At 41.8% G+C, this 25,157-nt stretch overlaps 1 protein-coding gene across 2 annotated transcripts in view; it reads left to right on the top strand.

The window, feature by feature from the left end:
• KCNJ6 (potassium inwardly rectifying channel subfamily J member 6) overlaps positions 1-19,932 on the top strand; it is a 102,103-nt gene extending 82,171 nt beyond the window's left edge. For both annotated transcript variants that reach the window (XM_028727164.2, XM_028727163.2), the window contains 2 exons: positions 316-1,233; positions 19,122-19,932. In XM_028727164.2, the coding sequence (XP_028582997.1) occupies positions 339-1,233; positions 19,122-19,447 (1,221 nt within the window). In that variant the 5' untranslated portion in view covers positions 316-338 and the 3' untranslated portion in view covers positions 19,448-19,932. The remainder of the gene's footprint in view (positions 1-315; positions 1,234-19,121) is intronic.
• The last annotated feature ends 5,225 nt before the right edge of the window (positions 19,933-25,157 follow it).

The following is a 25,157-nucleotide window of genomic DNA, read 5'->3' as shown; positions in this document are numbered from 1 at the left end:
AAAAAGGGCTAACGCAATTTCAGACAGGATTTCAGCAGGAAGTCACTGACTGAAAACAAAGTAATAAGGCCACCTCATAACTTTTGCAGGTGCAAACAGTATGGAAAGTGGGTTCAAGTATAACCGCCCTGATGCTATTATGAGCACAAATCATCTTGAATGCACAATTAAATGGATGCATGGAAGGATCCTTCGTTATCAATGACAAAAGCATTGGTTGTTTCATGCATGGGGTATTGTGAATATCAAGGTGCTGATTAATCAAGTTTATATATGCACATCAGTATTTATGCTCTCTTTTTTCTTTCCTGTCAGCTAATGTGCTGGAAGGAGACTCAATGGAGCAGGACGTGGAGAGCCCTGTTACAATCCATCCACCTAAGTTGCCCAAACAAGCCAGGGAAGATCTGCCGAAGCACTTAAAAGAATGTACCAAGAGGAAAATCCAGAGGTATGTTAGGAAAGATGGAAAATGCAACGTCCACCACGGAAATGTGAGAGAGACTTATCGTTACCTGACTGACATCTTCACAACCTTGGTTGACCTCAAATGGAGATTCAACCTTTTTATTTTTGTCATGGTTTATACTGTGACGTGGCTTTTCTTTGGATTCATCTGGTGGCTAATTGCTTACATCCGAGGAGATTTGGAGCATATAGGGGACAAGAAATGGACCCCATGTGTCAGTAACCTCAATGGGTTTGTTTCCGCCTTTTTATTCTCCATAGAGACAGAAACCACCATTGGGTATGGTTTTCGGGTCATCACAGACAAATGTCCTGAAGGAATTATCCTGCTTTTAGTTCAGTCTGTTTTAGGATCTATAGTCAATGCTTTCATGGTTGGCTGCATGTTTGTGAAAATATCCCAGCCCAAGAAGAGGGCGGAAACCTTGGTGTTTTCTACCAATGCCGTAATTTCCATGAGAGACGGAAAGCTGTGTCTGATGTTCCGTGTTGGGGACCTTAGAAATTCACACATTGTGGAAGCATCAATACGAGCCAAGTTGATCAAGTCAAAACAGACAAAGGAGGGGGAATTTATACCACTCAACCAGACAGATATTAATGTAGGTTATTATACAGGGGATGATCGTCTGTTTTTGGTTTCACCGCTGATCATCAGCCATGAAATAAATCAACAGAGTCCATTCTGGGAGATTTCCAAAGCTCAACTGCCCAAAGAGGAATTAGAAATTGTGGTCATCCTAGAAGGAATGGTGGAAGCAACAGGTAATGTTTTCTCAGGTTCAACTTTTTCATAACATGTTATTTTTAAAAGGTGCATAAGCATTATGAAAGAGGTAAGATATAATCAGAGAGAAAATACAAGATGCTAATCTTCTCCAGTTTTGTCCCAGTGAGTGTCTTCCAGCCTCCAAAAAAATGTAGGTTGAGCAAAAGGTTCATTCTTGAAAGGTGATGATGCAAGCAGGAAAAATAACAACTCGGAGTAGGCTTTAGAGGGCACTGGATCTTTTTGAAGTTCTAAAGTAAATGGAGTGTGTGGTGGGGGAGAGAAAAAAGTTGCTTCTTTCTTCCCCAAGACCTGCAATCCACCCATCACTGTTTGATGCTCTGACTCATTGCCCGGTGAGGATAAATTCTAGGTGAGATTCAGGGCAGCAAATTAGCTTTCTTTGAGAACTGTTGTGCTAAATTATTTGCTGATGCCCAGCTGGTGGTTCATTCTGCCAGGAAAAGAAAAGCATTGCTTTAACTTCACTTCATCACAGGAATCAGATACTCTTTTGCTACAGACTATGCATTATTGGGTTTAGAATCCAAAGCACGCTCTGGTTAATTGCAAGCTCAGGTCAATTCAATATTTACATTTGGTTTCATCTCGGTTCAAAGAGAGAATCACATTTTCGGACATTTCCACATTTAGCTAGCCCCCCAAACACATATGGAAATCCCTAAACAGTAGATCCCAGATCCAGTTTCCAGCATGTCAAAGATGAAATATTTCCCATAGTATGCCTGAGAAGGAGTTTGTTTGTTTAACATGATTGTAAAGGTAATAATAATAATAATAATATATAATATATAACATATAATATATAACATATAATATATAACATATAAAATATAATATATAAAATATATAATATATAATATATAATATTTATACTCCACCCATCTGGCTGGGTTTCCCCTGCCACTCCGGGTGGTTCCAATAATAATAATAATAATAATAATAATAATAATAATAATAATAATAGAAGATTAAAAACATCAAACATTAAAAACTTCCCTAAACAGAGCTGCCTTCAGTTGTCTTCTAAAAGTGAGATAGTTGTTTATTTCCTTGAAATCTGATGGTAGGACATTCCACAGGGTGGGCACCTCAAAATGAAGCCTCAGATATCTGCTACCACTCAGAGTAGCAAGTGGTTCTGGGCTAGATGGAAAATTCATATATTCATATTCTTCTGTAAGACAGTCTTCCATGTACATGCCCTCAAACTGTGGCACCCTGTGCTTTGGATTCCATAGGCCAGCAGGTAGATGGACTGTATGGCCTGATGGCTCCTTTTGAGTCTTGGCCCCATAGGAGCAGAAACCACAGTTGCAGTGGGGGGTGCTGACTGAAAGCCCAGAGCATATTTCTAAGCCATAGCCCTTCTCTTGCTCCCCAGATAGCCACCACATGTAGTTCATGTCATGCTTCCATTTCATGGCATTAAGAAAACACACGGGTGCCATAGCAATGAGAATGCTTCTTCTATTATTATTATTATTATTATTATTATTATTATTATTATTATTATTACTATTGTTGTTGCTACAGAATCACAACTGCCATCTTCAGGAAGAACTAGGCTAACTTTACCCCCTAGGGAAACTCAATTTGATGAGCCATACAGCCTACTGATTATGTCAGAGAAACAGGCGCATTCACAAACAAGAAAGAAAACCAAGTGACCAAAGTCATATAGGGAGAGGCTGGTCTGAATAGGCTGATGGATCTGACACTGCAAAAACAGGAGGCACAGCCAGGGCCACTGCAAACTGTTCTCTCCAAATAAAAGACGGTAATAGGCATTGGGAACCCAGAAGTGCATTTCATCAAAAATTCATCAAGGCAGAGTGCAGGAGAATAATGGCACAAACCAGGTGTGTGCACAGTAAAAGGAAAGGCAGCTACAAACAAGCCCTGCTAAATGTCAAGGCAAAGGCACAGGTGACCAGTCAAGATAGGCATATTGCAAATCCATGTTGCTTTGAGAACATTGGCAACAAGAAATAAAACACAATCCTAAACCTGTAGCTCAGAAATGTTGATGGTGATTACCATGAACTATAATGATGAATTGGAAATAATTCTTTGATGGCTTACATAACATAAGACCTATAATAAAACTGGGAAGGCGTGAATAATAATCAAGTTTACAACAAGATGTCTTATCCATTTAAATCATGCACAATTGGAGCAGATTAAGCAGACTAACAACCCAACCCCAACACCTTCACAAGTTATCCTGTGAAGTGGAATATTACTACAGTTGTCTGCTTCTCTGTCTGTCTGTCTGTCTGTCTGTCTGTCTGTCTGTCTGTCCGTCTGTCAAAGGAAGGTTGTCTTCCAGGCCCTGCTGGTACTACTTACAAATAGTCCCATTTTTCAAAAAAATAAAAATGCAAACTTTAAAAGAACACATTTATCTTTTGGACTGGCAACCTCACAGAGAAGTTCAGCTGGACAGAGCTGGGTCTATCCTCCAAACTGTCTGGTTCAGTAAGGTTTGGCAGACTTTATTAGAGAGTAGTCTACCTTGAATATAACTGAAAGCCAAACTTTGGCTTAGCATGAATGAGCGAGCATGCACTGCTGGTGCACAGTGGGACAATCCTGGCCACTTTGTTCCTTTCCCACTCCTGTTGTTGCCATGCTACCAGGAGCTCAGTCATAGTTTGGGGTTCATGGTTTGTCTCATTCCAAACAAGCCACAAGCTGTAACCAAGGCTTCACAGCTCATGGTTTGGTTAGAATGAGACAAACCATGAGTTCAGACACAATGCTAAGTCAGACCATGGCTTAGCTCCCTGGCACACATGGCTTCAGTGAGAGGACTGCTTAGCATGTTCACACTTGTGTGTTGCTTGTAACGAAATCAGCCCAATCAAGTAATCCAAGAGTGTAGTTTTTGTCATCAACAACGGAACTGGAAGCTGGTGTGTGTGCCTGCCATCCACCAACTAAAGCAATCAAGTTTCGTTGTGGTTCCACATGTGAGAATTTGAACCATGTGTAACCACAGGGGGTTACGGACACTCTTTCCACCCTGCTTTCCGTACTATGTCAAAAACATTTTTGTTTGCTTAAAAATAAGATAATTACATGTGAGATATTTTTTTTTAAAGGCTCAAATTACTCTTTAAAAAAACCTGTATAAAAGTAATTTCTTTATAGCTAATCATCTAAATCTGTTTGAAATTTCATTTATGTTTCTGACAGATGAACAGCTCTAGCGTAATGTTTGTAGAAGGGTTTGCGCTTACATAAAAAGCATGCTCACCAGCTGTGGAAAATGTGTTTGGAAAGCAGTAAACTGTGCACACAGACCGTTATTTAGATACCAAATGAGGCCATCAAATAGATTGCCACCTTACAAAGCTGGCTCGACTCTTAACTATCACCCTGTTGACTGACGGATTATTGTCCCTTTAACAGTGTGCTAATGAATGACTTCAGTTGTTCTCTACCATCAGAGCTATGTGTCCTCTGTACTTTAAAAAGCCATAAGTTTCACATCAAGGTAACTCAAATTCTATAATCTGTATGCGGTTAAGCACAATTTCACATTTGCGATATTCTGGTGAAAGCATATGAATTAGAAATAGAAAGAAGAAAAGCTTCTACAATATATCCAGAGCAGCAGAATTTTCCACTGATTTAAGTATCAGAGTATTTAAACACTGCATATCTGAAACCCAAAAAGTGCAAGTGGAGTGAATTAATGTGAAAAGATTCAGGTCACTTTTTCAGAGGAACATTTTAAAGAAAGAAAATAAACTGTCATTTCAGAAGTGTGTGTTGATTATAACTCCCCAAAAAAATTGACCTATGAAATTGCTAAGCAGAACACTGCTTCCCATCTGCTAAGAACTGGTCAGGTGGCTTGAATGCAGCCATCTGCACCTACAAATGAGCTTACTCAGGTATACCAAGCATCTGGAAGGGTGGACATCCATTAATACGAACACTCCCCTACAGTAGCTTAAGAGAGCTGGTAGCACCCAGAACAGAACGTTTGGTGAGCTGAAGTGGACCTCCCTGGGAAAGGCAAGAGACCCACCATTTTGCCTATTACCAGCAGAGGAAAACAAAGCCCTGGAAGGAGAGGCAGAAGTAGACTCCTAGCTCTGAAGACTGGAAAGACATTCTTAGAATCTGACAGGGCATGGGCTGAAGAAAAGGTCTTTCCTGTAATGGAACAAGGGGGCTCATCCCTCCCCCCAGCACCCATGAGATTAATCTCCCACTGCTATTTTGCCTGAGAGGCCAGCCCCGCTCTGAGAGTATTTCCAAGGACATGGGGGCAGTTAATGTCGCTGTCCCACCATTGTTGTATTTTCTTCCTATCTATCTTCCCTTCCCCAGCTAAGCTGATTTAGGATTCTGCAGCCATTCCACCAGCATAACAGCAGCAATGCCGGGCGCCATCAACAACATCTTTCTGGCACAAAGTTAAAACGTATCTCTTCTCCCAGGCATTTGACAGATCATGACAAGTTGGTTGATAGCCCGCTGGATGAAATGTTCTTGCTGCTGAGGTCTTAGTTGTTTTTCTGCTGGGTTTGTTTGTGGCTCTTTGGAAAAGCTTTATTGAAATGTGTTGCTTTTTAGCTTTTAACGTTTTTGCAAATCACTTAAAGGCCTTTTTGATGTAAGCAACAAATAAGTCGAATAAATCATCATCACCATGTCCAGACCTAGTATACATTAAGCATAGGATTGCTTGGCCCAAGCAGAATACCTCAAAACACACACAAATTGTAGGTAGCCATGAAATAAAACAAAAAAGTAACAATATGATAAAACCTCATTGAAATGCACTAGAATTTTATTCTGACTTAATGCCATCAGGAATTGTTTTCCCCCTCCGCAAAACAAGGGCAGTGCACTCTGTGTTTCAAACATATTTTGTTTCAGAGGTGAGCAGAACCTACTTTGTTTGACAATTTCTTTCAAAAAGCTTTTACTGCACGTAAAAGATAATTGAGGTGTTTAAGAGCTAGAGCAAGACACTAAGTTCTGATTGATTGTGACAGAGATTTGGCTCTGAGCTTTTCCTGATAGGCAGTGATGGATGCCAAAGTCCCATTAAGTTTATAGAAAAGAAAAACTTTATGTTTATATTTTATTTTGTTTTTCATAATCAAATTTAAATCTTATGGTCCATTTATACCCTGTAGATTTCCTTGGATTTGAAATGCAAATAATCAAATCAAATAACAAATCTGCCACTAATGTCAATGATAACATTTTCAGTACCACTGCATCATAGCTATGGGTCCCCCTCTAAATTAAAAATAAAATTCAGGGATTTCAGATTTTTCACACTGCTACTTGCAAACAATTATATTGTTGCACACTACCTCAATCTCTGAGTAGTACAAAATTCCAGAGGTTCCAGGCGCTTACCCAGGGTTTGTGTTTCCTTTGGAATGAAGGATAGCAGAGACTGGGGCGTCTTTATGCTATGTGGTTTATTTACACATATATACAACTTGAGCCTACGATGGAGAGGTTCACAGCATTAATACCCCGAGAGGATCTTGCTTCTCCCAAAGCCACAGCCTTTGATTCCAGCAGAAATCAAGCCCAGCCTGCAGCCTTGCTTCTATCTTCTAGTTCACATAACTCAAACTCTCAACTCTGGCCTTTCTTTTTCTAACTACCAGCAAATTGAAGGAGGGAGACTCATCCATTTGCTGTCATTTCCTTGGTTACTTAATGCTCCATAGTTAGAGGACCATTACCTCACCAGAAAGCTAGCCTGGCTATTCTAGGAATTGAATCCATTAAAAGGGGGCTCAATCATACAACCTATCCCTCCCCAAAACTCACAGCAGTGTGTGTGTGTGTGTGTGTGTGTGTGTGTGTGTGTGTCTGTGTGTGTGTGTCTGTGTCTGTGTCTTCGTCTTCGTCTTCTTGACGAAGGTGGCTAGAATTTAAGTAAATCACAATCTAAGGAAGAGGAAGAAGAAACTTTTTCAGTGGATTATTGTCCAGCTGACTTAAGACATCTCAACTGCCTCATGGTCATGCTAGATAGAAATGTGTCCCTTTGCAGAACAAGTGGAGTGTGTGTGTGTGTGTGTGTGTGTGTGTGTGTGAGAGAGAGAGAGAGAGAGAGAGAGAGAGAGAGAGAGAGAGAGAGAGAGATGGAGAGGGAGAGGAGAGAGAGAGAGAGAGATGTATTCATTCTCATTTTATAGCTTCTGGGCACCATTTTTATTTAGCCTAGCTGTAACTAGGCTCCCAGACTGTAGTGTGACAATGAATTAAGGCCTAGATTCATAGTTGGCAATACCTTCATAATAAGAACTCCAGACGTTCTGGAAGAGAATATTAAACGTGTTAGAAGCACAATCTAAAAAAAATAAAAAAAAATTATAGTATTCCTTTTCCACCTACACAACATCCACCTTAATCATCTTACACCCACATAACTGGCTCGACTTCAATGACACTGTCTCCTCTGCTAGCTTAAGAAACTGTTATATATTTCCATGATAGCTGAAAATGAACAATTTTCAAGTCAAGTTGTTAAATTCTACATGCTTGGAACAGTGTGTGGGTGTTGTATGGATTGGCATAGAGGACTGAAGAAATCACCCCCCTCCTGGGTGTGTGTGCGCACACACACACACACACACACACACACACACACACACACTTCTGATGACAAGCTGCTTGTTTACTTATAGACTTGAATAAAGGCTTTTACTGCATAGCAGTCTTTAGCTAAGAAAATTGTATGTAACATCAAGATCAATAGTTTCAAATGAAATTTAAAAGTTTAGTGGGATCAATAGGATGCCACTGTCCCTGTGGATCCCTAGACAAAGATAAGCAAATGTGCCAAAGTTGGAACTCAGGCTCAGGAGTCCTGTTAACTTATGCCAGCTATGTTTGAAACTTAGAAGCAATCGGATGTGTTGGGCCAACAAAATGGTGACTTGACTTCCATTGACAAGTGTTTCTTTCCAGGCCACTTCCATGTAGTTAATCTCTTTTGAACATTATCAGCACTGGGGTGGGAGTAACCACACTATGGTTACCAGAGTGTGAGGGGTATTTTAATGACTCCCAATCTGTTAACTTTAGTGGCTTGGATGCTGGGTTGCCCGTCCATGAAGAGCTCCTTCTGTTTACAGAAGGGTTCTAATACACCGGAGGCTCCTATCTGTGGCATGGGAAAAGTGGTTTTTGCTAATTTCTCCTCTGTAACACCACCACCATCCATGCTGTTCTGGAGGGTTCCCTGGCCCTCTGGAGCAGATCTGCAGAAGAGAAAGGGGAAAGTGGTAAATAGCACCTCCCCTCATTTGAACCAGAGCATAATTCCAGTCATAGAAATCTGGATTCCAAGTCATTGTCTTAATACCACCTGCCGCTGTTCTAATTGTGTTTGTTTTTATTACACTGCTTAGAGTCTATTGTTAGCTAACTTGAAACATTCATCAAAAGGCAGAATATAAACCCTTAAATAAATAAATAGGCATTGAAGGTACAGTGGTACCTTGGCTCCCAAACAAATCGGCTCCTGAATGCCACAAACCCGGAAGTAAGTGTTCCAGTTTGCAAACGTTTTTCAGAAGCCGAATGTCCGACTTGGCTTCCGCGGCTTCCGATTGAGTGCAGGAAGCTCCTGCAGCCAATCAGAAGCCGTGCCTTGGTTTTCAAACTGTTTCAGGAGTCGTACGGACTCCCGGAATGGATTAAGTTCGAGAACCAAGGTTCCACTGTTGGTGAGAGCCAATTGGTACCCGCTTGCTTGCAGAGTAAACCCAATAGTGTATTACTAAACAGTATGAAATGAAACTGATGTTCTGATTATTTCTGCACCAGAACTCATGACACAACTGACTAGAGTGATGTGTAAAGGTAAAGGTAAAGGTAAAGGGACCCCTGACCATTAGGTCCAGTCGTGGCCAACTCTGGGGTTGCGGCACTCATCTCGCTTTATTGGCCGAGGGAGCCAGCGTACAGCTTCCGGGTCATGTGGCCAGCATGACTAAGCCACTTCTGGCGAACCAGAGCAGCACACTTGCACTTTGATGTGCTTTTGAACTGCTAGGTTGGCAGGAGCAGGGACCGAGCAACAGGAGCTCACGCCGTCGCAGGGATTCGAACCGCCGACCTTCTAATCGGCAAGTCAACGCTCTGTGGTTTAACCCACAGCACCACCCGCGTCCCAGAGTGATGTGTAGTATGGAGCAAATCAATAGCACGCTATCATGTTGGAGTTTTTGTCCCTGATTTCCCACCGATATGCTCTGTAAGTGGCATTAAAGCAACACATGAAACCTTGCTACAATACTCAAAATTCACACAATTTGCTAATAAATGTTGAGCACACAACAATAACTGGAACATATGCAAAAACAATTCTTTGCAATCAAAAGTATGGGTGACTGTATCCATCATCTCAAGGAGGAGATCTTATAAGGCTGGTATTAAACCTTTCTCACTGCTTTGTTCACATAATCTCAGCAGACAGCACATCAGCATCTCATGGTAATTTGTTGTTCAGTTTCACCATATGCTTATTATAGCCTGATCTGATCTATCCATCATTTCCTACTTATTCTCTTGCAACCACGTCTTAACTGTCCCACTGCTTCTCTGAAGTCTGCTAATTGTCTCCTCCCTGCTGACAGTTAAATTTCCTTTACCACCCCTCAGATGACAAAGGTAATTTTCACGTTATGATAATCAGTCCATGTCAATAACTACGGGCAAAGACCAAATAAGTTCTATGGTATAGTTCAGATTATGTTTTTGTTGTTGATTAGTTGTTTAGTTGTGTCCGACTCTTCATGACCCCATGGACCAGAGCACACCAGGCACTCCTGTCTTCCACTGCCTCCCGCAGTTTGGTCAAACTCATGCTGGTAGTTTGAGAACACTGTCCAACCATCTCGTCCTCTGTCGTCCCCTTCTCCTTGTGCCCTCAATCTTTCCCAACATCAGGGTCTTTTCCAGGGAGTCTTCTCTTCTCATGAGGTGGCCAAAGTATTGGAGTCTCAGCTTCAGGATCTGTCCTTCCAGTGAGCACTCAGGGCTGATTTCCTTAAGAATGGATAGATTTGATCTTCTTGCAGTCCATGGGACTCTCAAGAGTCTCCTCCAGCACCATAATTCAAAAGCATCAATTCTTCGGCGATCAGCCTTCTTTATGGTCCAGCTCTCACTTCCATACATCACTACTGTACTGGGAAAACCGTAGCTTTAACTATATGGACCTTTGTTGGCAAGGTGATGTCTCTGCTTTAGGAAGTCATTATTTTAGCTAAACTGAAGTTCCAAAAATTCTAGGTCTTTTTGTCCACTGAGGATTCCTGAAGTCCTGAAAGCACAGTATCAGTAGCAATGGAATCCAGTGCCAAAGTTCAATGAAATTACATGGGCTACAGAAACCTCTTCTATCTGTCTACATGCATCCATTAGCTATTTACTGTGACAACAGAAAATGTCTGTAATTATTCTAACTGCTAAGAGAGGAAACAGTTGACAATAGGATCATCCTGTGAAACTGATTGGCAGTTTCCTCTCATAAAGTGCAGATCCTCCTCCTCGTCTTCTTCTTCTTCTTCTTCTTGAATCACACTGAGGAATTTTTAATCAAAGAACAACACTTTAATCAATTAACCACACCAATCAATTCATTAAATCTTGCAGCCCTTTTATTTTCACATAGTACTGACAGGATAATGTCAGGATAATGAAAAATAGACAAGTTCAGCCATGGGTTCAGAATGCCAACCCCTATATCAACACTTCCCAAATTAGCATTGCTTTGGCAATGATAATAAAAGCACAGAGAAAGATACTATGCAATTGCTTGACTTCTGTTGTCATTAAGAACAATGCTGTCTGGAGTTGGGTTGCGATGCGCTCTCTTTCTTCAGAAAACAGAGGAATAGCATGAAAAGCACAATAAATACTAGTTAGCACCAAAAAAGGGGAAGATGTTTTCTCTTATGCCTTCTCCGTTAAGTACCACTAATAACCATCAAGTTCACTCTCCCAAGCCCTGCTCAGTTTGAGTGAGTGTTGCAGGTGGAAGTGCTGTCTAGTATACTCACCATTGCATACATACATACATACATACATACATACATACATCATGTTATTTGTATGCAGCCTTTCCATAGGTACAACCAGTGCTTTTTTCTTGGGGGCGGTGCAAGGATACGCATACCCCTAAACATTTTGCGAATCTTTGTACTTTTGTCCATTTACTGTATTTATTTTTCCCAATTTGAACTATAAAATGGTTATTTTCTTGAGTCAAAATGAGAGTACCCCTAAACATTTTTTTTAGAAAAAAAAGCACTGGGCACAACCATGCACAAGGCGGCTTACAGCATGAAAAGATTTGCATTACAAATATAATAAAAGTAGTCATAACAATAAGCACATCAAAAAGCACACAACCAAATTGAACAATTTCCACATAAATAATAAGATCTGAAATAAAGATGCCAAAGATTATTTTAGTAACATCAACAACCCCGTCTCACCCACTCCGCCCCCCAACAATTAAAAAACAACCTAACCAACACCTCAGCCCAATAGTCTGTTCTGCAGCCTCATCTCTTGTAGCTGGAGTCAGTCAGGGCCCTCCTCTCCCAGGCCAGGTGGGCAAAAGGCCTGAAGGGCAGGAAGAAGCAGGTGCTCCAGGACTCACAGCCAAGATGGTATTGCCAATTGAACTCAAGAGGTCTTATGTTTAAGTAGCCATATCTAGGATTGTGCTGTTAGTAATTTTCACTGTCTACAACACCCATGTAGACAAGGTGGCTATGGCAACTTGAACCCTGGCTTTAAGTAGCCATATCTAGGATTGTGCTGTTAGTAATTTTCACTGTCTACAACACCCATGTAGACAAGGTGGCTATGGCAACTTGAACCCTGGCTTTAAGTAGCCATATCTAGGATTGTGCTGTTAGTAATTTTCACTGTCTACAACACCCATGTAGACAAGGTGGCTATGGCAACTTGAACCCTGGCTTTAAGTAGCCATATCTAGGATTGTGCTGTTAGTAATTTTCACTGTCTACAACACCCATGTAGACAAGGTGGCTATGGCAACTTGAACCCTTGGTGGCCAATCTGACTGGCCACCAAGGGTTCAAGTAATCAAAGGGATGGGGTGGGGGGAGTTAATGTCAGAAAGGTTGGTTGCTCCTCCCTTCACTCTTCTCTAGAACCATTTATTAAGTGACTAGGAAAGCTTGTGACAGACTCAGCCGGTCAACCCCCTAGAAATATGTAAGGTGGCCAATCAAGCATTGCCAGGTGTCAGAACCCTTATGCTGTCATTATTGGGCCTGTGAACATACTGCTGATTTGGTCTGATTCATCATTCTGAAGATATTGCCTTGCATTTAGAAGCGCCAAGTCCTTAAGACTGTGAAGACTGGCTTGAAAGTGTGCGAGCAATTGGTGATGAAATCTCAGGAAGGCAGGGGAAGTGGGAAAAGGCAAGCAAGACTAGCAGTAACGTTTTCCCCTGCTGCATCCTACCTGATTCTATTCATTTTTGGTGGCTAAACTGAAACTAGTGATAGGATGAAGTTTCTCAAATTGCTTTTGACTCATTTGGGGGGGGGGTGGCGGAGTTTGGGTCCCCAAAGGGAAGGTGGTGGGGAAAGCAAATTTCTTAAAGGATTCATAAAGGGCAGCTTTACCATTGCCAACAACGCAAGGGTGAGTTCTTCCTCTCCCCACTCCACCCTCCCCCCCAAAAATTCACACAACACTCTCTAGCACCTTCAGGTTGTAGGGGCAGTTGTCTTTCAGAGAAGCTTTCCTTCCATTACTGCTCTGCTCAGTGAGCAGAGCCTAGAGATCCTCAAGTTTCTGAGGATTCCGCTAGACACTTTTTGAAAACCAACGTACCAGATAGTTCCCTTTCCTTCATTCTCTTCCTTTGTTTATGCCTCTCCTTGCTCCACCTCCCTGGGGAATGCCGGCTGCTCCCTGCGATCATTTCTGAGCACACACCTCTTTGTCATTCATTTCCCTCACTTTAAAGCTGCAGTGTTGCCTCTGCGCTGCCTGACTGACCCTACTAAATGGCAAATTTCACCGCTTGCCATGTATCCAAACGATCTAGGGCGGAAGAGCACGTCTTTGCTTTATGCTACATTTCCAGACATCATGTCTCATTAACATCTGTCTGGTTGAACAAAGCACTTCGCTCCGCGGAATTGATGAAAGCCAGGCAGGGGCTCCAGTAACGTCCTGAACCACAAACAGAAGAGGAAGCAGCCATGATGTGACACTGAGCTGAGGGCGCGTCTCTGGCTATTGATCTACAGTGGCCTCTTTAAACTAAGCACTCCCAGTTCCTGCATACAGATTTATACATGATGTGGAATCCACCTGTATGATATAATGAATTTGACATCTTGTCAACCCTCTCAGTTACCAAGTGTGCCACAAATGTAAAAATGTTATTTAAAATAAAGGCAGCTGCAGCTACATACCATTTATTTATTTAGTTAGGGTTTTTTAAATAATAATAATAATAACAATAATAATAATAATAATAACAACAACAAAAAACAACACCCTACACCTTTCATAGGTGTCAGTACAAAACATATTATATATCTCATCATTTCCCCCTAACAAAATATTCAACCATTTTCCCAGACCCTTTTTGTAAACTCATGCTGATCTGTTTTATAGAGTTGCTGGTTTTAGTTCTATTTTTTTTAAGTATTCATTACTTAGTTGTGTTTTTAAGTTTATTGCAAGCAGTTCTGATAATGTTTTATTTGAATTATGAAGTAGGAATCTAAATACAAAATAAATAACTGTGCCAAGATTACATCAAATAGCTTTAAAGTGCTATTTAAAGTGCCCCCTTCTCCAAGGTTTATTAACTCAGTTGTTGTGGGTTTTTTTAAAAAAAAAGATTAATTTAATCTAGAAATAACAGGGCAATATGACAATCTCTAAAGAGTGACAAAAGTTACAGCTGAGTTGAAACAACTCATCTATGTTTGTGTCCAGTCTTACCAAGTGCAACCATTGTAGCAGAGCTCACTATGTGTCCTACTTTACAAAGGGCAGGCCTCCATTTTAGAGGGCTGCGTCAGAGGACAATCCTCTCTTTGTAGGAGTCCTCTGGTTAGGGTTGTCCAGTCCAAGGCCAGTTTAAAGAATCAGAAGAAGGGAGACAAGGGCCTTGAATCTGCCTGTCAAGAAACTGAAGAGAGAACATGGCACCCAGTCACAGTCTTCTCCACTCAGGGGAGAGGTAATCTACAGCAATCATTTCTAAATGTGCATCTTAATATATAAGTCACCTAATGCAGAACTGGTCCATCTTTGTTGGCGGTGGATAAGTAGCCACCCCAATTGTGGCTCCTATTTTGGACACATCTCAAAATGTCCATCTGTTTATGGTGGTGAAATCCAGCGACATTATATGTGTTTACATGATCACACAGAGATCTCTGTATTCTCTGATTCATTGTCTTGGACCACTTGACTTTGTTCACTCCACAACAATGATAGGAACATAGGAAGCTGCTTTATACCGAGTCCGACTATTGGTCCATCTACCTTGGTATTGTCTACAGTAGCTGCTGGTGGCTCCTCCAAGGTTGCAGGGAAGGGACATTCCTAGCCCTGCCCAGAGATGCTGGGAGCTGACTCCCTGCAAATAAGTTGCTCTACCGCTGAGGTACGGCCCTTCCCCATGTAACTATGATAGTTGTCATCAGGTCACATCACAGCACATTCAGCATTGAGTATTGTTGGCTGCATACCCTGCATACAGGAAATTGTTTAGAGAAGTCATTGTCAGTCATGGAGTTCAGAGGTGATGGCAGCAGCCGTTCTTTGACACCAGTTTGGCATTAGCTCCTCCATGACCTCATCACCAACTATAGACAGATGCAGCCATGTTAGACGCGAAGGTGGATTTTAAGGGGACACTGGACATTTACCCTCTCCCCCCTTAAAAAAACTAGAATCTTTGATTTGAAAGAGGAGACACAAAAAATACCTGTGCTGGTCCCGGGGGGAAGGTTACCGTTGACGTAGTCGAAGTCCGGTCCTGGGTCACTAGCCTGGAAACAGTTCGCAAGGAGCGGGGCGAGGTCCGAAGCAGGAAGCCGAGCGGGGACAGGAACACTGGAGGGTCAGGTCTGGGTCCGGACAGGAGCAAGTACTCAACGACGACGTTGCTCCCGCAACCTGGAACTAGGCTGACTGGCCTTTATCTTCTCTGAGGCCAGGGGCGGTCCCGGCCCCCAGGAGACCTGCCTCTCCTGGCCTTAAGGCGAGCACTCCTCCTGGGCGAAACCAGTTCCCTTCGCCTCTCTGCCCTGAGCCTCTGCAGTTCAGGAGAGGCTGAAGGGTTACTGGGCCCAGGGGGAGACTCACCTGTAGGCACTGAGTCCTCAACTACTTCTGGAGCCAGAATGGATTCACCTGGTGCCTGCTCCTGAGGATCCGGCACAGGTGCAGGCGCCTCCGAATCAAGGCCCTGCCCCAGTTCAGCTGGCCCTGGAGGCGGGGACTCCTGTGCCGGCTGGGATTCCTCCGGTTCATCCTCTGAATCGGATTCCCAGGCCATCACAATACCATAGTACTAATAGAAATACATCATTTAGTAATATTATTCTTCCTGGCATCTCTAGCTGAATATTTCCTCTTCTGCATCTGGGGCTTTGAAAGGACAGTTAACTCACCACATGTTGCCTTTTGTATTTTCTTCTTCTTTGGAGTTCTTCAAAATGACTCCAGATCTCCTCCTGAATACATGAACCTGAAGTCCCGTTTGTTTGTTTCTCCCCACTGCTTTTCATTCCAAATGAGTTGGTTCAAAGGAAAAGATATCTTTGTTTATTCTCCAGGCCTTTTCCTTGCAAGGCAACATTTTTTTCTTCCACGGGATCACGTTAGGAGGAATACACACAAGGGATGATGTGTCAGGACTCAAAATCCACATGGATTTTTCGGGGGGGGGGAGCAGATGCAACTTACCTGAGGAACGTTCCACTTTGCAGGTGACAATGTATCTGAGATCTTATCTTGATCTCTTTTCCTGGTATCATGCTCCTTTAGGTTTTAGAAATAGCAAGGCAGGAGTAATATACTGCTGATCACACCCATTAAAACATTAAAACGATTTTTTATATATATATATATATATATATATATATATATATATATATATATATAATGTAAGGAGCAATCTGTTTATACATGCCACAAAGGCAACACCCTCCCCACCGCTACCTGTAGCCTATTGGTTTCAATAGCCTTTCTCAGACACTTGTCAGGCTGCGTACCCGCCATATATTTAAAGTGCATTGAAAGCACATTTCCTCCCCAAATAATCCTGGGAACTGTAGTTTGCCCCTCACAGAGCTACGGTTTCCAGAGTTTTCTGCATGCATATCCAGGCATACTCGGTTCCAGGATACATTCCATTCAGGCAAAACCACTCGAGGGTGCACAGTGCAGCCAGCTAGGGACATGATTTAATGATTTAGGAAGGAGCATGGTTTGAGGAGAAGCCAAAGGCTGGCTAGACAGGCCTGGGTCTGGCTCCTGGCAAAGAACAATGACAGATGTACTGTCTTGTCAGTAAGGAAGCCAAGTTTTAGTCTAGCAAAGTGACAGCATATAATCAGCAACGGGAGAAGAGCAGAAATTAGTCCAGTTACCCGAGGAGCCCATAATGAAGGAAGAATCAAGCCAACTCCAGAGAGGGGCTTCAGGAGTTCCTGAAATGTTTATCGGGGAGAAGGCCTGGGCTCAGGATTCTGGGATCAGGAGCAGCAATCTAAAACTGCACATGAGCATGAAATTGTTCCAACAGTTGGCCCTGCCTACCCACCCACCCACCCGCCTGCCCACCCTCCTGCCTGCCTGCCTGCCTGTGTTTAAATGCTGGGCTCCATTTTCACTTCTATGATAATTCTTTTGAAGACATTACTTGAGAGTCCTTTTCAGGCCAAGACCAAGACACCAGAATGGTTGTTTTGGGACCCATTAGGAATCCTGTGTTAAAATTTTGGATGCTAATGTGTTATAATAATAATAATAATAATAATAATAATAATAATAATAATAATAATAATTTATTATTTATACCCCGCCCATCTGGCTGGGCTTCCCCAGCCACTCTGGGCAGCTTCCAAAAAAATATTAAAATACTATAATACATCAAACATTAAAAGCTTCCCTAAACAGGGCTGCCTTCAGATGTCTTCTAAAAGTCTGATAGTTGTTGTTCTCTTTGACATCTGATGGGAGGGCATTCCACAGGGAGGGCACCACCACCGAGAAGGCCCTCTGCCTGGTTTCCTGTAACTTGGCTTCTCGCAGTGAGGGAACCGCCAGAAGGCCCTCTGTGCTGGACCTCAGTGTCCTCAAGATTTTCTTATGTCCTCAAGATTTTCTAGAGCAACCTTCAAAGCTGTCTGATTCTGTAACTATAAGGTTGCCTTTCCATTGACAGGCCTTTTGAAACAATGACAGGTGAGAGGAAATGATGCATGCTATACTTAGAATAAAAGTATTAATTTTTATACTTTTAAAGAAGTACAGTATTTTACGCTTCCAGGCTTATGCAGAAATTGAGAAAGAATGTTATGTGATAGTTTGCTGATGATCTATCATTTTTATTTTTTACATGATTTCTATTATAAATATGTATAGTTGAAAAATGCTTTGCATTTTTAAATGAAATTGTGGTATTTTTATAAATGTATAAATATTTGTCCAGAGACCTCAGGATGGGATAAAAACTAGATCCATGCCTTAAAAAATGAAGCATTGTGGATAATTTTCTCATCTTTAGATGAAAGCGATGGTAGATGGTAGACTCAGGGAGTTAAACACTGTGAGTAGAAGCCTGGTGATGCCCTTGTGCTCACAGAAGGGTTTTTGATGGAGCAGAATCTTCCATTAAGTGGGGCAGGGCATGGGCCCTACCTGAAAAAAATTGCTCCAGAAAATTCAGGGACCCTCTAGGCCACTGTGGATGCAGGAGCAGGGCAAGGGGGAATAGATGAATCTTATGGTTCAGGGACGTCCAGCTCCCAAGAGACTGCAATCTGCTCCCAGAATTAAAAAAAACTGGCAGTGATCTACCCATAGGGGGAGGACCCAAAGCTGTTGAGCTTTTTTAGGGGGCCAGGGCAAAGCTGTTGAGCTAATTTTAGGGGGGGTGGCACCAGAGTTCTTGAGCTCCTTGGGGGGGGGGGGCATAAATCACTCACCAAACAATAAACCGGGCAGCAATAGCACCGTCTTCCATTTTTGCAATCGTGTGCAAATGAAGGACAGAGCGAGGGGCGGGGCAGATATCACCCGGGATCCACCTGTCAATCATGGTCAAGCGGTTGGACATCCCTGTTATAGCTCAATTCTTTTAGCAAAGGCATCCACTAAAACCATTTGCCTGAGGGCACCAAGTAGATTCTACTTCTTCATTGGTAAATTAGCATAATGATAAATAAGGTGTTTTGGGTTTTTTGTTTTTTAAAGGTCTCAAACATTTTGCTAGCCATTTTCCAATGGGAAAATATTTGTTGAGTTCAACTGGGGGAGGGGGAGAGAATTGCACTGAAGAGAGAATTTTGAACTGATATCATAATACAGTAATGGAAAAAGGGGAAGGGATAAGATAAAATTGGCCTGCTAAACTCACTATTACTATTATATCATTATTATCACTATTATATCATTATTTTCACATACTAATAGATAGTTAGTGCAGCAAATTTAGTGTTGCATATCTAGCACGACGTTCCTGTCCATCATAGCTATGTGTGCACTGTAGCTTTAACATACAACAGACCTGCTAGGAGCCATGTTGCTTCTGATTTCTCTTTCCTTTCTTCCCCAGGGATGACGTGTCAAGCCCGAAGTTCTTATGTTACCAGTGAGATCCTGTGGGGTTACCGTTTTACACCTGTTCTCACGCTAGAGGACGGATTTTATGAAGTTGATTACAATAGCTTTCATGATACATATGAGACCAATACACCATCTTACAGTGCCAAAGAACTGGCAGAGATGGCCAGCCGTGCAGAATTACCCCTCACTTGGTCTGTGTCCAGCCAATTAGACCAGCGTGCCGAAATGGATACTGAAGAGGAGACCAAGAACCACGAAGAACAAACTGAAAGGAATGGTGATGTGGCCAACTTAGAGAACGAGTCCAAAGTTTAGAACTTAAACAGTGGGGACAGAGAACCACTAATCTTCCTTTAAAGGGGGAAAGAGGGAGGACCGATTAAGGTGTGACAAGCCTCCCTGCCCCTAAGGCAAGCAAAGATTTGGGTTAAAGCTGCAATATCCCTGCAATGTTGCCATGTAATCTCTTATCCTTGTTCTATTTTTTCAGCTGGAGAGCTCAGTGTTCACACATGCAGGTGTGTGGTTTGGGGCTGGTTTCTAAGATAAAGGGCAGAAGTTTGTTAACCTGGGCCAAAAGCAAAACACAGTGACTGTAAGTGAAGTCCATTCACGTCCTGAGCTTTAACTCCAGTTTTTATATACTGTATTCTAAGACAGTTTTGAATGAGATGCCTGCATTGCAGCTTTTAGACCCAAGGAGGTGAAGAGAAAGGTCTGAAATTCAATGAGATACTGTACATATGCCTTATGTATTTTCTTTCTCTTTCAGTTTAGTAATAAACCCAGCATGTACAAAAGTACTGTAGTAAAGAACCTCTAAATAATGTACATACGTGTGTAATTAATGTAGGTTTAGAGATATAATTTAGAAAATAATGGGATGCAAAAAACAAAACAAAAACCCAACCACCTATCATGAGGAAGGCAGTTCTCTTCTAACACCAGACGTTTATTAGAGTTTGGCACCCATTTATAACTGCCCCATGAATGCATGTCTATTTCCTCATTGTACCAGACTGGCAGCTGTTTAGAGTACCTCACTGTTTTCTTAAGCGATGATTTAGCTGACTCTAAAAAGCCATAGGTCTGGGGTGGGGGGATAAGGGCAGAAAAATTACAACACGATTCCTGATAAACTGTGAAACTGTTTACAAAACAATCGCTTTCTTTGTAATGTTATATGGTTAAAAAAAAAACCACTTCTGGCTACTTGGGCAGGACAGCTAGAATTTAACTGTGGCAGATTCTTGTCCAAGGCAAGGATTCCTTTTGTATGACATTTGTCTATCAGAGATTTTGTGTCGGGCTATTAACCCTTTAAGTGCAATACCTTGGGAAACTTTGGTTTTCAAAACCATTCAGCTAAAAAAAACAAAAAGCACCTGTGTAATTTGCTATATCTATAGCTATATAACCTATATAAGCCATGAAAAAGTTTTGAATGTTATACCATAGTTCAGCAGAGAACATTTCCAGCTGATGTTCTATCTGAAAGAAACAACTGGACTTCAGCTGGATTTCATTATCGTAATAGGTACTTCATATGTCTTGAATACTCCCTGCAAAGATCTGCCAGCATGTCAGCCTTGCACATGTGTCGTTTCTGTGATGTCAATGAGCACAATCTGTAGGTCTCATTCTGCCATCTTTACTTATAATGAGTAGTGCCTTAAGTGCTTTCCAGTGTTACATTCTCCCAGTGGTTGACAACTGCAAATGAGTAGATACAACAGCTATTCAGCATCCCTGACCCAACTGCCACCAGTTCATGCATTCAAAGCTGAATTATCTCCTGAAGAAATAGGTTTGGGATTGTTTGGGTCCTCATCACTTACTTACTTACTTACTTACTTACTTACTTACTTACTTACTTATTTGCTGCCCATCTGACTGGGTTGCGCCAGCCACTCTGGGCAGTTCCCAACAAAAAACGAGTAAAAACACCAGTGTAAGGCATAGCAAGCAGTATCATACAGTACTGTGTTCATCCTCATGGCTCAGATCAGCATTTTAGCTATGACAAAAACAAAACAACAAAACAGAAGAGGTCTTTATTCTGTTCCCATAGTATTTTCTTGAAGAATAAAAATGTGCAAAGATTTTCCACCAAAAAGCTTTCAGGCTATCATGTAGGGAATAGACCTAATAAAATGTTTAGCTACTTATCCATGGATTCATGGCTAAGAGAGCAATCCGCTGTGGCAAGCCATTAATATACTACCAGATAAGAACATTGTAACATAGACATAGACATTGATTTAATCATTGGGCAGCCCCACCCCCAAAGTTCTTTATTATTGTTTGGTCATTAAGAAAACTTAAAAGGTAAAGGTACCCCTGCCCATACGGGCCAGTCTTGACAGACTCTAGGGTTGTGTGCCCATCTCACTCAAGAGGCCGGGGGCCAGCGCTGTCCGGAGACACTTCCGGGTCACGTGGCCAGCGTGACATCGCTGCTCTGGCGAGCCAGAGCCGCACATGGAAACGCCATTTATCTTCCCACTAGTAAGCGGTCCCTATTTATCTACTTGCACCCGGGGGTGCTTTCGAACTGCTAGGTTGGCAGGCGCTGGGACCGAACAACGGGAGCGCACCCCGCCGCGGGGATTCGAACTGCTGACCTTTCGATCGGCAAGCCCTAGGCGCTGAGGCTTTTACCCACAGTGCCACCCACGTCCCTTAAGAAAACTTACCAAGTACTATATTGGCACCCAAATCCCAATTAAATATGGATAGCCATAGCATCACACACCAACATTATCAGAACGGCATGTTCAGGAAACTACTTCAAACGCTTACATGGCAAGTGTGTTACATCAAATCCATATGTATGTCAGGTGGAATTAGCCTTTTACATTTATTATGCATTCATGCATTAATACTAATCCTATTCTAACCATTTATGCATTGCCCTCACCATAAGTAGACCTTGAGCACTGCAGGGTTGCTGAGCATTTTTGCATGACAACTTAACGGCCAGGTCCACACATCACAGTAAACCATAGTCTGAACCAAACAACGACTTGCCATGAATAAATAGTGTAATAATCACACCTCTCTGTTCCTCACTTTGCTAAGCCAGGATGAGGCCAACCCTAGAGCTGGCTTAGTACCGCATGAGAACCATCACTAGTGGTTTGCTTCTCTTCAAACCAATCAAGAAGGCAAAATTTGTTCTTGGCAGTTCTTGGCTCACTACTTGTGATTTGTTTGGAGAGAAACAACGGACCACTCCTGCTTCAAGTATAATGCTAAACTAGACATATAGTTCGTTCCCCTCCCAGCTCGGTGGGGTGGGCACAGGATAGCAGCAATGTAAACATGCTGCTCATTCACTGTAAGCCGTGGTTTGTTTCAGACCATGGTGTACCATGATCTATGAATCTATGAATGGGGCTAAAGCAGCATTTGCTAATGGTCATGTCTGCTGGTGGCATAATGGTACATTGACATAACTTGCTGCATGGTACACATTTAGTTGCTAAGGCAGTGAGACTAGGATAGATTTTTGTCGAGGATAGATTACAGCTCCCAAAGGAACCCACATTGTGTAATTTGTGCATGTGGAAATCTCTCTGTAGAAATAAAGTAGTGCAATTCAAATCAAAACCATTTATCCTGAACTGACTCTGTTGAGTTTGGTAGCATCCAGAGTATATTACTGCTCAGTTAGAGTAAGGTTGGCAGAAGGTTGGCAGTGTAAATAGAGGACAATGGTTGTAACTCCGTAGTACAAATGCCCTTTCAAACAAAACAAACAAACAAACAAACGACAGCCTTAATTTTGTGTTTATGCCTGCCTAATCTGAAAATTAAAAGTACATTGAGAAGAAGTTCAATTATTTTTTGTATGAAAATATATATAATCATGTTTTAAAATACATGACTCAGGAGAAATCTAGTAGGCAGGTAGAAATTTTGCACTGTGATAGATTTTTCACATTTAGTTTGCATCAATGTGCTGATTTTCTCTTAATGCCATTCCAGTTATTTAATTTTTATGGAGTTATGACAAATATGTCATTTACACTTCCCAGGAGCTGTGTTCACTTCTAGCCGAAGATGTTGTGCCACTGAGCTGGACTGATAAAACCAGCTGCACTTATGCTTATTAGAATTGGAAAAATATTTCCTGGTCACTTGCACAAAAGAAGTGACCTCCATATGGTTTTCACTGCCCTGGCCATTCCCCAAAAGGTGGGGGTGGGTGGGTGTGTCAGGTTGACAAGTTTCACCAGGAAGATATAGAATTCTTACTTCCTTTCATTTCCACTTTTGGAAGTTAGTTTTATTGTAGATAATGTTAATATGTAGTCATAAGTCCTTTGTATGCCGTCACCATGTTGGAATGTGCCAGTTATTTATGTTTATATAGCTCACCCAGATCCCAACACAACTCTAGTAGCACTTTGCTATGTGCAACCTGGAGCCCCAGGTGCAGGCATATATCCCAGGTGATGCATCCATGTTGGGTTCAATGGAATAGATGAACATCCCAATCACAGCCACACACCTTGTGGGTCTCCCTGTCTGGATGAAGCACCTGTCTATAAGGCTGAGTTTGCATGACAGAAGAAGTTACTGGCTAAGTTCACATAAACCATCCACCTTGGTAGCTCACCCAGTAGAGCATAAGACTCTTAATCTCAAGGTTGTGGGTTCAAGCCCCATGTTGGGCCAAAGATTCCTGCATTGCAGGGGGTTGGACTAGATGACCCTTCCAACTCTACAATTCTAGAATTCTATGAAACCACCCTGTGGACGTTTGATGAAGAATGGTATAGAAATTTAATTATTAGATTAATAATAATAATAATAATAATAGGATTGTTATAGCCGCCACCATGCCCCCAAACTATGGGGAGAGAGCCCAGAGCAGCGGTCACAAACTTTTTCAGCAGGGGGCCAGTCCACTGTCCCTCAGACTGGGAGTGGGGGGCGGACTATATTGGGGACAAATTCCTATGCCCCACAAATATCCCAGAGACACATTTTAAATAAAAGGACACATTCTATTCATGTAAAAACACGCTGATTCCCGGACTGTCTGCAGGCCGGAATTAGAAGGTGATTGGGCTAGATCTGGCCCCCGGACCTTAATTTGCCTACCCATGGACCAGAGTGTAGAAAAAGAGGACATTTTTGTTTGTCTTAAATATTTTTTGACAAGGGTGGCTTGGTTTAGCCCTCTCCTTCCAGTCACAACTCTGAGGACTAAGAGTGACATTTCCATAAAATTTTGTGGTGGTGCATTAACATACATCAGAGTTGGCCTTATAACAGAGAATCTACAGGAGAAAGAACTGTGGAAAGCTCCAACAAGGTTCTACTAAAGATCCAACTTACTCTACTAATGAGAATGCATGCGAAAGAATTAAAAAAAAAAAACAACCAAAAAAGTGAGCTTATTTGGGAAAAGAAGCTTTTTGCTCTTGTGATTTTGGGGTCCTTTCTGTAATCAATTGTGGCAGGTTTAGTAAGGTTTGTTTTGTTTGAAAAAAGATTAAAAGCGTGCCATATGAAAATTCGGTCTGAAGGTCCTCTTAGAGCTTTCTTTGCAATCCTTAGCACATAAAGTGAAGCTGCATCATTCTGACACATGCATGTGTGAGCTGTAATGTTGTGAGTAGGGCACAAAGCTTAAAAGTCTCTCTCAAATTGTCTCTGTTATTATCAATGACGCATCCAATGTAAAGTTTACGGAATCTCGTTTTTGTAATATAAGCTTAAAACTCAAAGCTTCCGATGCTTTCAAGGGGGAGGCATCACCAAAATTTTGTACTAAGAATGTCCCACACACTTCTATTTTTCTACAATGACTGATTAAGAAGTTTAACAATGTATTTTGTGTCAATTATTTCCACTGAAATGTTGAAAAGCAGAGAAGAATGGAATGCTGTTAATTAACAATGGATTTTCAAAGCCAATCAACAATGAGTAGTGTTTTTCATTCTTTCAGTACATACATACTTTTGGCCCCACATCTTCCCTCACACAAGGGGCTCACAACATAAATGAAAAG

This window comes from Podarcis muralis, chromosome 4 (assembly GCF_964188315.1).
Source record: "Podarcis muralis chromosome 4, rPodMur119.hap1.1, whole genome shotgun sequence".
In the NCBI taxonomy this organism is placed as follows: Eukaryota; Metazoa; Chordata; class Lepidosauria; order Squamata; family Lacertidae; genus Podarcis; species Podarcis muralis.
This window is presented reverse-complemented; position numbering and strand designations above follow the sequence as displayed.